This window comes from Styela clava, chromosome 12 (assembly GCF_964204865.1).
Source record: "Styela clava chromosome 12, kaStyClav1.hap1.2, whole genome shotgun sequence".
NCBI classification, from domain to species: Eukaryota; Metazoa; Chordata; class Ascidiacea; order Stolidobranchia; family Styelidae; genus Styela; species Styela clava.
This window is the reverse complement of record NC_135261.1, coordinates 6,684,559-6,699,827: the sequence shown is the minus strand read 5'-3', so window position 1 is coordinate 6,699,827 and position 15,269 is coordinate 6,684,559. Positions and strand designations below refer to the sequence as shown.

At 33.2% G+C, this 15,269-nt stretch overlaps 1 protein-coding gene and 2 long non-coding RNA genes across 3 annotated transcripts; 1 reads left to right on the top strand and 2 right to left on the bottom strand.

The window, feature by feature from the left end:
* Positions 1 to 1,814: 1,814 nt before the first annotated feature.
* LOC120329494 (lactadherin-like) lies at positions 1,815 to 5,633 on the top strand. The gene is made up of 5 exons (XM_039396141.2): positions 1,815 to 2,041; positions 2,872 to 3,010; positions 3,664 to 3,795; positions 5,125 to 5,294; positions 5,473 to 5,633. The coding sequence occupies exons 1-5, from the start codon at positions 1,868 to 1,870 to the stop codon at positions 5,608 to 5,610; spliced, it is 753 nt and encodes a 250-aa protein (XP_039252075.2). The 5' UTR covers positions 1,815 to 1,867; the 3' UTR covers positions 5,611 to 5,633.
* A 7,667-nt stretch (positions 5,634 to 13,300) lies between these two features.
* Positions 13,301 to 14,010, bottom strand: LOC144411689 (uncharacterized). The gene is made up of 2 exons (XR_013479515.1): positions 13,730 to 14,010; positions 13,301 to 13,443 (listed from the first exon to the last, which is right to left on the bottom strand). It is a non-coding gene; the product is annotated as an uncharacterized LOC144411689 (long non-coding RNA).
* A 53-nt stretch (positions 14,011 to 14,063) lies between these two features.
* On the bottom strand, positions 14,064 to 15,269 carry LOC120330317 (uncharacterized). The gene is made up of 3 exons (XR_013479563.1): positions 15,146 to 15,269; positions 14,589 to 14,753; positions 14,064 to 14,134 (listed from the first exon to the last, which is right to left on the bottom strand). It is a non-coding gene; the product is annotated as an uncharacterized LOC120330317 (long non-coding RNA).

Here is a 15,269-nt window from a genome sequence, read left to right as displayed (position 1 = left end):
CATAATAATTTACTACGGGTGGATATAATTGGAAACCAAGTTCGGACCTTAGTGATTCCTTATTCCACAACTGTATTACCGCTCACTCGTTGTGAGTGTGACGCAAATAATCTGGCTTAGAGCTAATTATTTGATTCAGTGATTAACCGATTTGTAAATGAAGCTGGGCGCCTCTGAAAGGAATAACAGGTAGAGCAATCACTGAAGCACATTGAATAAAGTACATTTGATTTTTGGACTGAACTGCCTCTAAACACCCAAATATATGTACATTTTATATTGTTTTTATCTTATTTTTACAGCAGTAATGCTTGTTTGTAAGATTGACTATGAATACTCTGAAACATATTCCATGTTTTTTTTCGTGGTATCCTATGTCAAAATTTATGCAACTGGACAGCAACAGTCTTCAGTAAAGTGTGCATCTGCCATTACTGCCATTAGAAGCATCGTTAACATGGTAGATTGGCCTATCACGGAAAGAGATTGTGGAGAATGCCAGGTAATATCATTTACTACGATATTGTGTATTGAACTGCAAATCATTTCTCCTTTTTTCCTATTTCGTATTCGCAATGTTTATTGAACACGAAGTCGACCTATGTATCGTCTTACTATTTTGTTGTTGAGCTTCATGTTAGTATTTTTTTCTTCTTTTTCTTGTTGTGAAAAAAAATCGCTTTTCTCTTTAACGACTGGACCAATTGCTTTTAATTTTCAGTGATTAGAGATTGTTGTTGTCGCTAGAGACCTGGTATTTATACCTAAATTTTCTGAGAATGTTATGATATGTGATATTTCATCCAAAATTTTGCTGTATTATTTTTTATGCATGGTGAAACGGTACTCTTAGAGGTAAAGGTACTTCTTTTGCATTGGTCTTCGTATCCATATATTTAAGAATCGCTCTCTTGTCTCACTTACCTTGTAAATAATAAATATTTATACATTAAAAATATTGTACTAAAAATTGCGAATCTTCCGAATAATCAAAACTCCCCGTACAATAATTCAGATATTCTGTTTAAAATGAGTGAATGTCAACAATCATGATTTTTCTGTTGGAAAATAAATAGAAGTATTTATTTTAGAGTAGATTTTAAACAATGTGTGATAGAGATGTATGAACAATTACAACAGTTGGTTTGAAACTATTTTGTTCCCGAATAAACAAAGTATTGTGCTCAAATTTCAAAATATTATTTTAACTTAGCAATTATTGTGATTGAGACTGTATTACAGATGAGATATTTTAGTAACAAAGCTATAGAAAAATATTGATTCAGACAATAATCACAAAAACAAGTTGAATTCAATCGCGAGACGTAAATATGTTTTGTTATTGTCAGTTGTCGCCGTACGCTGTTTTGCTAAGACAGATTAATAATCTTAACGACGTATTTGGAGTTACAGAAAATGACAAAAGCCCCTTTTTTTGCAGACTGTAAAATGGGTATGATAAACAACCGCTAACACGCAATAGTTTCTGGTATAAAAATACAGACTAAGGTTAGCAAAAAGGCTTTACTCCTCAGGCATTTACAACGGGTGGATATAATTGGAAACCAAGTTTGGACCTTAGTGATTCCCTATTCCACATCCACAACTGTATTACCGCTCACTCGTTGTGAGTGTGACGCAAATAATCTGGCTTTGAGCTAATTGTTTGATTCAGTGATTAACCGCTTTGTAAATAAAGCTGGGCGCCTCCGAAAGGCATAACAGGTAGAGCAATCACTGAAGCACATTGAATAAAGCACATTTGATTTTTGGACTGAACTGCCTCTAAACACCCAAATATCTGTACATTTTATATATTTTTTTTATCTTATTTCTACAGCAGTAATCCTTGTTTGTACCATTGAATATGAATACTCTGAAACATATTCCGTGTATTTTTTTCGTGGTGTCCTATTTCTCAATTTATGCAACTGGACAGCAACAGTCTTCAGAAAAGTGTGCATCTGCCATTGCTGCTATTAGAAGCATCGTTAATACGGTAGATGGGCATATTGCAGAAAGAGATTGTGGAGAATGCCAGGTTATATCATTTAGGAGTACTTTGATATTGTGTATTGAACTGAAAAATCGTTTCCCTTTTTTATATTTCGTATTCGTAATGTTTATTGAACATGAAGTCGACCTATAGATCGTTTTGCTATTTTGTTGTTGATCATCCTGTTAGCATTATTTTCCTTCTTTTTCTTGTTGCGAAAAAAAATTGCTTTTCTCTTTAACGATTGGACCAATTGCTTTGGCATTTCAATGATTAAAGATTGTTGTTGTCGCTAGAGGGCTAGTACTTTTATTTATTTCTAACTTTTTCATGAATCCTATGCTATCTGATTTTTCATCCAAAATTTCGCTGTATCATTTTTCTTCATGGGGACACGTTACCGGTTCTGTTAAAGGTAATGTAGACTGGTAAACTACTGTTTCACTTTGCTCTTCGTATCCATATATTTGAGCATCGTTTTCCCACTTAGCCTGCAAAGAAATATAATTTATATATATAATGTTTGTATAATTATTGTACGAGAAATTGCGAATCTTTCGATTGATTAAAATTATGTGGTGTTAATTTGGAGTATCTAAAAGTAAACGGTACAATATGAAAGAAGAAAAAAATCTTTCAAATTACTTTTTAACATTTTTTAAAATATTTTGAGTATATTTGATCGAGCGGTAAATTTTGAAAAAAAAAATAGGCTTTCTGTCAAGTTCGAAACTCAAGACTTTGTTCCTTTTCCTTTTTCCAATGATAGAAAGATTTATAAATATTCTATTGTAAAGCTATGAAATACCCCATTTGTTGAGACTAGACGATGCGCAAATACCGTAACTGTGAAAATATATTTATTTTAATACCAGGGTTCTCCGGGAAAGCGCGGACCAAAAGGTTTTTCAGGTCCTGTCGGACCAAGAGGATTCAAAGGGGACTCGGGCTCGTGCGTTTGTGACTTAAGTGCTGTTGAGCAAATTGAGAAAAAACTGCGACGAATGAATGAAGGTAGGATACGCTTATGTACATCCCAGTTTGTTTTAATTAAACATGGAGTTTTTATACAATTCGTAGCAGAAAACTACGTTTGCACAAAATATTTTTAATTGCATCTATGTTAGCAGAACAACATAGTAGATTTCGAATAATCGAATAATTTTGACACAGACATGTTTGTAAGCGCATTAAATACTTCAATTCTCATCAAAACTGGCTGTAAAACAATTTTATTTCCTGAAATTTGAAAAGATAAAATTACTCATTATTTTTGTGTAAAGAAATTCAATGAAATGAACCTAAAACATAATATTACTAAAAAAACATTCCGAAGATTGCATGGCGGGTGGCGTAATCGTTAGGAAGACGCTTGTCATAGCACCTCTTGTGGGGATGATAGGATTAGTGGACTTTTCGCCGCCTTAGGGTGGTTCACGTAACCACTGGTCTGGTACAGCTTCCTCCGCCATCAAGTACATGCATCTGAAACAAAAAACGTGGCGAACGTGGACTGGTTATCACACGAGAAGCTGTGTTACGCCATATGTTTAACCCGTCTTATCGGCTACCCTCTCTCCCGGGATAAAAATGATGTCTTATCCTTATTGAATTAGTCTAAGCCATGAAATTAAGCAGGTATGTTATGATGCATTTCTTTTGTTTAGAATATTGCTACGCTGGAGTTTACAGCGGATACATTCCCATGTCCCGCATCAAAGCATCATCCATTCACTATAGTTGTCCATTTCAATATCTCCGACTACTCAACCCTTCAGGAGCATGGTGTGCAGCAACAAGTATGTGCTTGTGTCTAAATTTTAATTAAATCATAACTCAATGCTATGAATATAGACGAAGATGAATTGACGGAAGCAGCAAAAATGTTTAATATATTTTATTTTACAATAATTCAAGTAGCCATAGCTGGATATTTTTGCAGAATCGTGCAAAGCTTTCAAATATTTCCTCTGCTTACACATTTAGTGAATATTCCTAGTTGAGATTGCAAACCGATCAGCATGCTCTCGACAAATGCAAGCGTGTTGAAACATTCAATTTTGATCCGCCATTGAAAAGGAAATTTACTTTGCTATGGTCCAACCCAATACCTACAGTCCTATATTATATTGTTCTACTATAATACAAAAATTATTTGTACTGAGTAAAACCGTTTAGTACTATTAGACCTCGCGACAAAGTGTTCCAATCGGCTGTCACCAAATTACCTCCGCCCTTTGTCCAACAAAGAGTTAATATTTTGCATGGATTATAATTTATATAGCGAAAAAACGGCAATAAACAATATAGAATCCAAAATACCGCTCCGTTTCATTGTCGGTGATTGTAATATCAAGTGATACTGCTATATAAACAATTATCTCGATAAGTCTATTTAGTTTCATGGAGTCTGTAAACGCAAATAAAATAAAAATCTTGGACTACATGGCCAGGCTTAAACCACTTCAAATTAAACTGTCAGTGAAACTCCCGAAGTATACTTTACTCATGCATGTCACATCTCTCACGTCAAGTCATTCAATGTGTGTTTACAAAAACTTTTTATGGTTGGAAGGTTCATTTTTTGGTACTCCCGAAGTATATGAACCCAGATGTCGGACGTTTTTTTTTAGGTTCTATTACGAGTTCGGGGACCAGGCAATTGACTCCCGTAGTATTTGTATCTGAAATTATGGCCTAACCCTAACCTGGTACAAATACTACGTTCCGGTGTCCGCCATCTTGGTTCACATACTTCGGGAGTACCCTGTTTTTGTTATGCTCATATTATATTACGCCGTTGTGGTAGATATAATTAATCGGTGAAATAATATAATATAAATGAATGGTGAAAATAAAATTGTTCACTAGGATTTGTCGGAAAGACACGTTTTGGTACAGACCAGAAGGATATATGTTTTTGTGAAAGTATTCCAAAATAGAGGTGGAATGTATCGTCTCTTCCTTTTCTAATATTTACTAATAATCTAAAATCATTAGTTACTGCTGGTTTGGTCACTCAACACAAAAAAATCCAAATTTCTGCTGTTTTACATTTTCTCACATTAAAGATGATGTGACATTTTGAACGGAAATATTAAACTTAACTATTTTTCAAATATATTAAGATAATGGGAACCAATGGCTGCAAGTTGATCTACAAGAACCAACAACTGTAGCAGGTCTGTTGACTCAAGGAAGAACGAATTGTTGTAATCAGTGGGTAAGATCGTTCAAAGTGTCGTACGGCAACAGTGAGAGTTCATTGGCAATGTACCAAGAAAATGGGGCCACAAAGGTGAATATCATTATCAAATCTAGATCGTGACGTGTAAAAACGACGATATTTATTATACAATATGCTCGATTAGGCGCTCACAGTTGTAAACAATTAAAACAACTTGTATTAAAAAAAACTAGCAATATAATAAAACACAATGAAATACTTAAATTTCCTATATGTAATCGATTTTAAGATTTTCACTGGAAATCACGACAAGACGACTATTAAAGAGAATCGCTTCAGCCAGCCGATTACAGCGAGGTACATCCGGCTTCATCCTGTCACTTGGCACGAACACCTCAGCATGAGAATTGAAATTCTAGATTGCTGAGATTGAGACAGAATACAGAATACAGTCTTCCTTAATGTGATATTATTACTTGTTCAAATATAAATTTGAATTATGTACGTGTCTGCTCTTATTTCTAGCACGTTGTTTTGAAATATCAAATCACCGTGCTATGGCCATGTGTGAAACATGGTTGCGGTACTCTTTCCCGTCACTGAGTGATTCGTGTTGTCACAGGCAATTTCCTCTACACTGCCGGTTGGCATATATATAGTATGGTTAATGCCTAGTCCAACTCTAAAAGGTATTATTGGTCTTTTACACTTAATGTTCTATAGCAGCGTCATATATTTCACGAAAAAGGGACTCCAGTTTCGCTGAGAATGCCAGTGCTATAAATAGCATCGATTTCTAAATCGCCAGTCAGGCATTTAAAATCGTTGACGTGACTCGTGACGGGAAATGAACTACAATTACCTCCATTATAATGGCTTAGTATTGGTTTATCATGTATTTTCATTCATACAATCCATCCCTGGCCTAGTGATGTTTTGAAAAATATGATTTCGACTGCACCATACTTGGTGTAGATATAGAGAATTTTCAAACGTGAAAAAAACGTAAAATTATTTGTAATTTTGACGCGTAACGGCGTTGCATTGAGAGAGGCCTGTGCAGTAATGATTAGAGGTGTGACGTCATCAAAATTGTCAGTTGAAGCGTTGAACTTGATAATTCTGTAAATACAATCGTGAATTTTAGAGTACCCATTCTTGCTATAATAGTGGTTTTGGTGTTGCTCTGTTGGAAAATAACACAAGAAAACCTTGAAATAAAAATTAATTAATTAGGAATAATTATCAATCCTCTACTAGACACTAAATCTCGCAAGTTCAAGGTTGTTCAATAGAAATTTTGGAATTTTTGTTATAAAAAAAATGTCATTAGAAGGAGTGTGTTCTAAACATATATTGCTGAATAGAACTCTATCACACGCTATTAAAAAGCCATGAGTGAAGCTTTAGGTCTTAATGGCTGACAAAAAAATTATTTTAAAAATAACCTATGTAAAATGGCGTATCTATCTACATCTAATATGTAAATAGTGTACCTACATTAGTAAGAATATTACTTTGTTCATTGTTGAGTTGAATTGTATTCCGTATGGATTTTGTTGTTGTCGATGTCTTCCAACGTGTACTCTAAACATAAAACTTAGAAAGGTCAGTTATATGTGAAAAATATTTATTTTATGAAGGTGTATATAAAAATAAATTTAAAACCTGGCCAGGATTTTCTAAAAAGGAATATTTAAATGATTCTTACAGAAAGACAACATTTAAGAGTATCTACGTTAGTAAGAATTCTACTTTGTTCATTGTTGAGTTGAATTTTATTCTGTCTGGATTCTGTTGTTTTCGATGTCTTCCAATGTGTGCTCTAAACAAAAAACTTGAAAAGGGCAGTTATATGTAAAAAATAATCATTTTATTCAGGTATATATAAAAAAAAAATTAAAACCTGGCCAGGATTTATTAAAAGGGAATACTTTAGTATTATTTACAGAAATTATTTACAAAAAAAATGTGAAGCCTGAAACGAATATATTACAGACCAAATAGGGAGACAAATCATAGTTTATTGTGTTTTTCAATGAGATGGATGAGCTTGGTGTTCTTCATCGAGTTTTTTATTATATCTAAAATTATCCCGTTTATTGATGGAAAGGCGATTTAGTTGTTTTGATAGCAATAGTGTCACAGCTGAAAACCCTTTTTTCACCCTATCAGAGGTCGGAAATGAAAGAATCCAGGGTTCTACTTCCTCAAAAACCGCCGTGTACTCTTGCCTTATAGCATTTGACTCCCTAAATTCATCCCGTTTCACATTAAAATAATGAAAACAAAATTACTTTTTCAAAACTTATAATAATGATTTAGGTACATTCGGTACACATGTACATTTGGTGGATTTAGGTAAATATGTGCCATACATCGAAGTGAATATTTTCGCATGATTTGTGAAATTTTGATATATAACGGTTTTTGGTAAAATTCATCCCCATCCTACCACGTCCTCCAGTCCGATCACCAGTCCATAGAATTAATCAGCCATTTGTTTTGGATTCGTGGACTCGGATGGCTCAGGTGTCGGCAAATTTTACGTCGCTCGCGGGACAAAATTTAGGATGGCTATTCTTTTGCGGATCGCATATATTTTTTGAAAGTTAAAAACGGAACATCGTGCAAAAACTGCGACAATTCGTGAACTCAACTCAGTCATCTTATAAAAAAATTATTACAAAGACATTTAATGTGACACTGTCTTGTTGCTGCATCACGCTTGATATCTTTACGACGCCAAGATTGAAAGATTTTTTAAATGGGCATAACTAATCCTATAGTACTTTGCTTGTTCTTTGTAATATTCATTTTCAAAAATAATTGTTCGCACAAATATGTAAATATGTACCAAACATCGAAGTGAATATTTTCGCATGGTTTGTGAAATTTTGATAAAGATTTTCTTTGAAGATACATTCTTACAAAAATTAAGCAGTGATGAATTTCACGAATAGAATATGAATTCTTGTTGCATTGCAATATATTCGAATATTTACTGCGCTATTGAACCCCTGCACTCAGCATCAACTTTTCTGCGTGTTTCCATTTGTCTAATTATAATTAAATTGTAGGCTCGTAAAACGAGTAGCTGTTCAATATAATTTTTAGGATATAATAAAATTTAGTCTAAACGTGTCTCACGATAAATTCTGTTACGTAAAAAAAACTGTAATTTACTCCTCGAGCGTAGATAATAAATAAAATTAATTCATCGTTAAAACCGCCGTTTGGATGTTTCCCCTGGCATAGACTTCCTTGTTTACTAGCAAGATGCAAAAATAAACGTAACAAACCCCCTTTCGCATCCACTCAGACACATTTCTCACTCAGACAGACTTTCAGGTGTGGTCGTGAACATTACCTCATTTTCGCGATTTTAAATTCTATTCGTTAGTTTTTAGTTGTCATTCGGAAATTTAAATAAAATAAGTCAATGATCACCTTGTCCTCCCAGGAGTTTCAGTTTAAATACAGTAATCAAAAATTAGTGTAGAAATAGCTTTGAAACGAATACTTCATTTCATAAGCAACAACTCGCGAAAACACTCTTAAAATAAACACCGAAAATTTTAGAATGGTAAAGTATAGGAAGAATTTTCCGGGATCAAAGGTCGGGAAAAATTCCATTCACTGAAGCGTCCTTACTGCGAAGACGAGTCCGGCAATCCTTTTGCATGTGACATCGCCCATGTTATTCAAACATACAAAAGCACGCAGAGTAGGCCTACAGTAATCAAGTGCACGATGCGCCGACCAAAAACAGGTTTCGCGAAATCGCCCCCTATCGCCCTCTTCGACTTTTTCGCCCACCTCTGTATCGTTTTCGCCCACCGGGAGGCGATATCGCCCACTTTGGGAATCACTGCTCTAAACCATAAACTTAAAAAAGGCAGATATATGTAAAAATAAATATGTTATTCAGGTATATATAAAAAGAAATTTTAATCCTGGCCAGGATTTATTAAAAAGGAATATTTTAGTAATATTTACAGAAATTAAGAGAACATTTAATTGTCGTCAATATACGTAAATTTAATAAATCAAGCTTCTGGAAATCACAATAATTGAAAGAAATACTCTAACAGACCAAAATGGTTTTTTATAATTTCTTTGTGCAAGTAAAATGGAGGGATTACGGGATTGAAAAATGATAAAAAAAAAGCTAAACGTGATAAAGATAAAAATGCTACAAAACTTGAAAGAAAAATAGTATTTTGGCAAGGCCAATGCCGAAATCTCAACGTAATTTAGGTAGAGCGAACTAAAGTAGGCGAACGAAATTAGTTACATTCATATTGGTACACATACTTCTGGAGCGCCGAAAAATCTTCATCAAATATCGTTCCCTGGTAAAACAATGAAAACTGAATTAAACTAGTTGCTGTATTACAACATTTCCAAAACGGGGGGAATTCCTCCCCAGAGAGAAATTTTGATGTTATTTTGGAGCAAATATCACTTTGCATTTGATGTATATTCAAAAATAATGTTCAAATATTTAGTTTTATTATAATACGTATTTATGGATATCTTTTAAGTTACTCACAATGTGCAAAAGCCAGAGTGCACCAGCCAGAGTTGTTCATAGCGCTGGCTAGGGATCCATTAAAAAATTAAAAAAAAGGAAACAGAATTTTTAAGTTTAGTTGGGAGGAATAAAAAGATCCAAAAAAGGCAAGGAGGAAGAAGGCAAAAAGGAATCTGTCGAAAAAAGGTAAGAACCACTGCCATATTAATTTCAGTGAATTTGTCGTTGCGAACTTATACAAATTATATACACTGTTACTGTTTACTTTCTAATCGTATGGTGCTCTGAAATTCATACCACGCATTCAAATCGAGCGTTAATCTTAGAATCTCATCACTTTTTACTATAATATGAATCGAAGCATCACACATAAGGTTGCTAAAGTACTATTCGCAAGCAAATTAATCGACACAAAATTTTACAATGACTTTAAGAGATTGTGAATTTTTAACAATATTTAGAGAATATTAAAAATTTTGATACATGATACCCAGTTAAACAAAGAATTAGGGACCAAAATAGAAAAAAAAATATAGTACAGTATGGTAAAAAATTTAAATTTGGAACCTCTCTAATTTTCAAAACTTTCAAAAAATAAAGAACATATGCCGTACAAAACTGTATTTATGTGATAACATTTAGCTATCTTCTTTCTTTTCGATCATACCCAACGGGTATAAATATATAGTTAAATATAATGAAGTCATTTAATGCATTAATTCAGCTTATATTTCCGCATAGTACGAATCTTCTGTGATACTGATCGCAGGCGGAGCTTTCTTGCGATAAACTGTATTTGGCCTCCAACGGTATGCGTCTGTTCATTCCGATTGGGAACATGTGGAAGCAATGGAAGGTGTGCAGGTACAGCGGCCTTTCGTCTGAGCCTGAAAAATATTTTACAATACTTGCATTCCAATTTTCAAAAACAATTTTAAATATATGGAAGTTTATTCAAAAATCTTTTAAAATAAAATAATTTTTCGCATGGCAAAGTTAACTGATAGTATATAAAGAGTGGCCCAAAAGTAGGTATACAGTTATTAAACTATTTTATTGTTTAATAATTTTAATACCTGTATACATACCTACTTTTGGGCCACCCTGTATATTGCCAACATGAAAATTTGATGTATAAATTGTCAAATTCAACGTTGCTCACACATCTCATTCTTAACTTCAATTGCGTTGTAACTGATTCATTGTTAGAGAACCATAAACATCAATAACCGCACCAATTCACAATTAAACATGTAACTAACACGTTAGTCTAATTTTCGTTAAGGTAGATTTTGTATAGAAATAGACTGCTTTCTTTGTTCGATCAAGGCAGAATTGACAAACTGAATTATCGGACACGAAGTGAATATAAGAATGTTTTCGTTACATTGTTGTGTTGTTGAGGTGCCATGTGGAATCTTTTGTACAAAGCCCCCACCACTAATGCAAAAATGTGAGATTGGAGAAAAACACCACCGCCATGTTCGGATTGGGGTTGGTAATGCTTTGAAAATTTCCAGCACAATTTCAATCTGAATCCCTAACCTTAATCCAAACCCTAACCGTATAATTAATAATTTTCGTATTTTGAGCCTTGATATATTGTATTGATATATTGCACAAAATATCCCGCATGCGTTCCGACAAAATTGCGTTCTTCAGAAACTAATGGAACATTCGATTTTCAGTACTTAAAGCGGTCAAAGCAGTTACAAATATTCCCTAGAAACGTCGGATTACTTCATACCAGTCCCCATCTTTTAGACAGAGTCGCGATCGCGATCTGATTTTGATTTAAAGATTTTATCGAATAATGGATTTTAATGTAACTAGCATAAGCTATCAGTATTGTGGTTAGTTATTGGACTTCGCGTACATCAGAGTCTCCCAGAAATTTAATAATTTGTTTTTTATGCTTTATCTATATTTATTTTATGTATTATTTATTTAACTTTACTTACATGGTGCGCGACTTCTGGGAAACCCTGTATATTTGAGCAATGGTCTATTGTTCCTGACAATCAAGATATTAATACACGTCACACCAACAAAAATATTGTCAAATAATAATTACTATTTATTACGAACCTGTGTGCCAGTTTTGCTATTAGAATTATTGAAATTGTCAAAAGCAATCCGAGAATAATGCTGAGAATAAGCTGGATGGAATTTGCAAAATTTTCGCAATGATTCTCATTATTTTGATTCGCAAGATTTGTAGAAGACGAAATTGAATACATAGCGTCTAATTTTGCACGAGTTGTCTCTTGATATTTTTTACTAGCGTACCTATGTTTGTAAGTAGACATGTTTGTTAGCATTATAAAGTATGTCATCTGTTAAACTCACACTTGATCCAATTTTACCTTTTTAAACGCGTTTTTGCGATTAACTAGTTTAGGAGACGAAGGGGTGGATCTTAAATAGTTTGTTTTGAAGGCGGAGATCCACATACCTGCAAATATCTCACGGTGTGACCGTATTTGAAAATACTTTTATTGGTTAAATATTCGAAAAACTCGGGATTGTGCAAATCTAATCCATACTACGAAATACAAATAATAAGAACTGAGAACATTTTAAGCTGCATTCCACACATTAAAAATATATAATTATGACGTCATAATATATTTTCGGAATACGAAGCAAATGTATTATGTAAAAATTTCTGTTTTAAATAGAAATAAACCTGAGATCGGTCAGATTTATCCATGATCACATCACATTCCAAAAACTCATACTCATACTGCTGGGCCACAGTCACATTTCCAGGTGGGCCACAAACCTATTAAAATTGCTAGAGATCAATATGTGTCACTATAGTCCATTTTCGCGTAAGAAATTACAGGTTCTTAAGATCATTATATTGTCAGACGTCACGTCCACAGAGTTATCATCGGCCAAAGATTACTTGCGTCACGTCTGGAACAAAATTGAAACTGTCTGGGCATGGCATTAGTGCATGCTGTAAACTTTTGACAAATACATTTAGATAGTAGGGTGATAAAAATAAATTATAAATCTGGAATATTTTTTCAGGTAATATCGTACGACATTGCCACAAAATAATCGTTTTCTCGATATTCGAAATTTTATAACCACATTGTTTAGTTCCATACAGCTGAATGTCTCGTTGTTTAGTGTGATAAAGGTTTAAGGAATGTACATTTAGCGCGTATATTTGTGTGTATAATTACTAGAATGTGGATCTAGTATAAGCATACAAGTCACTGTGACAAGAATTCTAAAACGGTTTATTACATCAAAACAAGTTTGACATTTCTAACATGATCAAGTCTAAGAAATGAACAAGGCACGAATTGTTCTTAACCACTATACTTTTATCTCGGCAATCAACTATTATAAATAATCGGTTTCCGAAATAAAGCGTTTTATTGTATACTATGTGATACTGGTTCATTACGTGCAAAACATACCTAAAGTTTATATTAATAACGACTGAAAATAGCCCAAGCTAAATTGATCGAATATTGAGTTGGTGGGCAGTGGAAAGATTAGGAAATTGTTTCTTTCTATCTATATTGCCTTTGTAATGATTTTTGAGATACTCATTCTTTTATACATTCATTTATTACACATGCAAGAAATTGTACATATTTTCAACAATGAACAATTTAACATATCAGCAACATTCTCCCTTTTTATTCATTTCTAATAAGTCGATCTGGTCACTTTTTTTCTGCAATCGCATTTGCATGGTTTCTGCAAATATAATGCACAGATGAAGAATATCAAAAATTTTACGACGTTTTTTATTCCAACTTAAAAAAATCGCTATTGGCTTTTAATCTATAATGTACTTGTTGACCAAAATTTTAAAATTACTTCAGAAAAACTTATACAATAAAAATAATCAAAAACATCTGTCGTAAATGTTAAGAATACACATTTTTGCAGAAAACTGACTCAGCATACTTTAACTGAAATAATTCAAACTTACAACATAAGTAAAATATAAGAATAATTCACAGTTGGAATATTTCTTTACCTTAATTGTTACATCTCCCTTGTACAGTCTTCCATTTTCTTTATAGATTGTCAACGTTTCACCAACGCACCAAATAGTCTGACATTCGCATTCAATTCTTCTATTTGAGGTGCCACGCGGATTAGATCCAGTATTGGGGTAAAGTTCTGGCATCATATTATTTGGATCGTAATATTTGCCCAGCTGGCCACACAAATTTTGAAAAGGCCTTCAAGAATAAAAATTTATCACTCAATTTATACAAATTATGTTTGTAGAAACAACTTCTGGTGCATACCTAACAGTACTAGATTTTATTACTACTTGGCATAGCGATTACTTCAAAATAAATTCTGGTAAAGTTCTGGCATCATATTATTTGGATCGTAATATTTGCCCAGCTGGCCACACGAATTTTGAAAAGGCCTTCAAGAATAAAAATTTATCAGTCAATTTATACAAATTATGTTTGTAAAAACAACTTCTGGTGCATACCTAACAGTACCAGATTTTCTTACTACTTGGCATAGCGATTACTTCAAAATAAATTCATAAAGAGTTTTCTGTCTTGTTAGCGCTATTCCTATGAAAAGTGCTGTTATGTAGATGATTCAAATTCAAATATCTTAATATTGCTTAGGAATTGAAAATTGGCACTTGTACGCCCAGATTTAATCGTCGTTTGAAATCTACAAATCGATGTACACAAAAATCAATAATACCATAATCTATTCGTGGTCGTGTAATGTTTGCATTAGATAGAGTACGACTCGTGTCTATTTTACATATCATATATATATATATATAGTAAGATATAAATATGTTATCTTGCATATTCTTAATAAGGACATGAAAGCACATTGTACGTAGTAAAACTCACTTGCATTCTTTCGTGACAATATTGATCGGCCTGTACAGTTCAACCATTTTGTTACATTTAGTCGATCCATAACGAACAATGTAAGAGCATTTTTTGTCTTTGCAATACGTTTTCTTACCTGTTCCCTTTTTTATTTGACATACTTCATCTGGTCCTGATGAATAACTGTAGAAATACTTTATATAATGGTGAAATAGTAATTTTTAGACACAGATTATAAGTGCTACCGAGAAATATTCATTAATTTTACGGAATTCAGAGTCATCATATTTATCAGAAACTAAAGGATTGAATGTACATCAAGACCAAGTTATTATAAACTTGTGAAACCTGTTACCATCTCCTAACTCCTCCGTATAACAAATACAAAATTTTAGATCAAATGTCAAAACAAATCTGTTTTATTGAACAAACCGAAATCTTAGATATAATGTTTTCATTGTCGGCTATTTGCCAGAATGCTTGTTACAAAATAGACATACCTTTCATTTTTCATTTTCAACATTAAGCTCAATCTGTCAAAAATTCGACTAAAAATTAAATAATTAGCTATTTACCTGAACGGCGCGCATTCAGAATATTTGCCGTAAACAAAGTTTTTATCTTCGGGGAAATCAAATTTTAATGCCTCAGTGTGGGAAACCTGTAATGAAAAATATAGCTGTACATTTTTATTCTTCT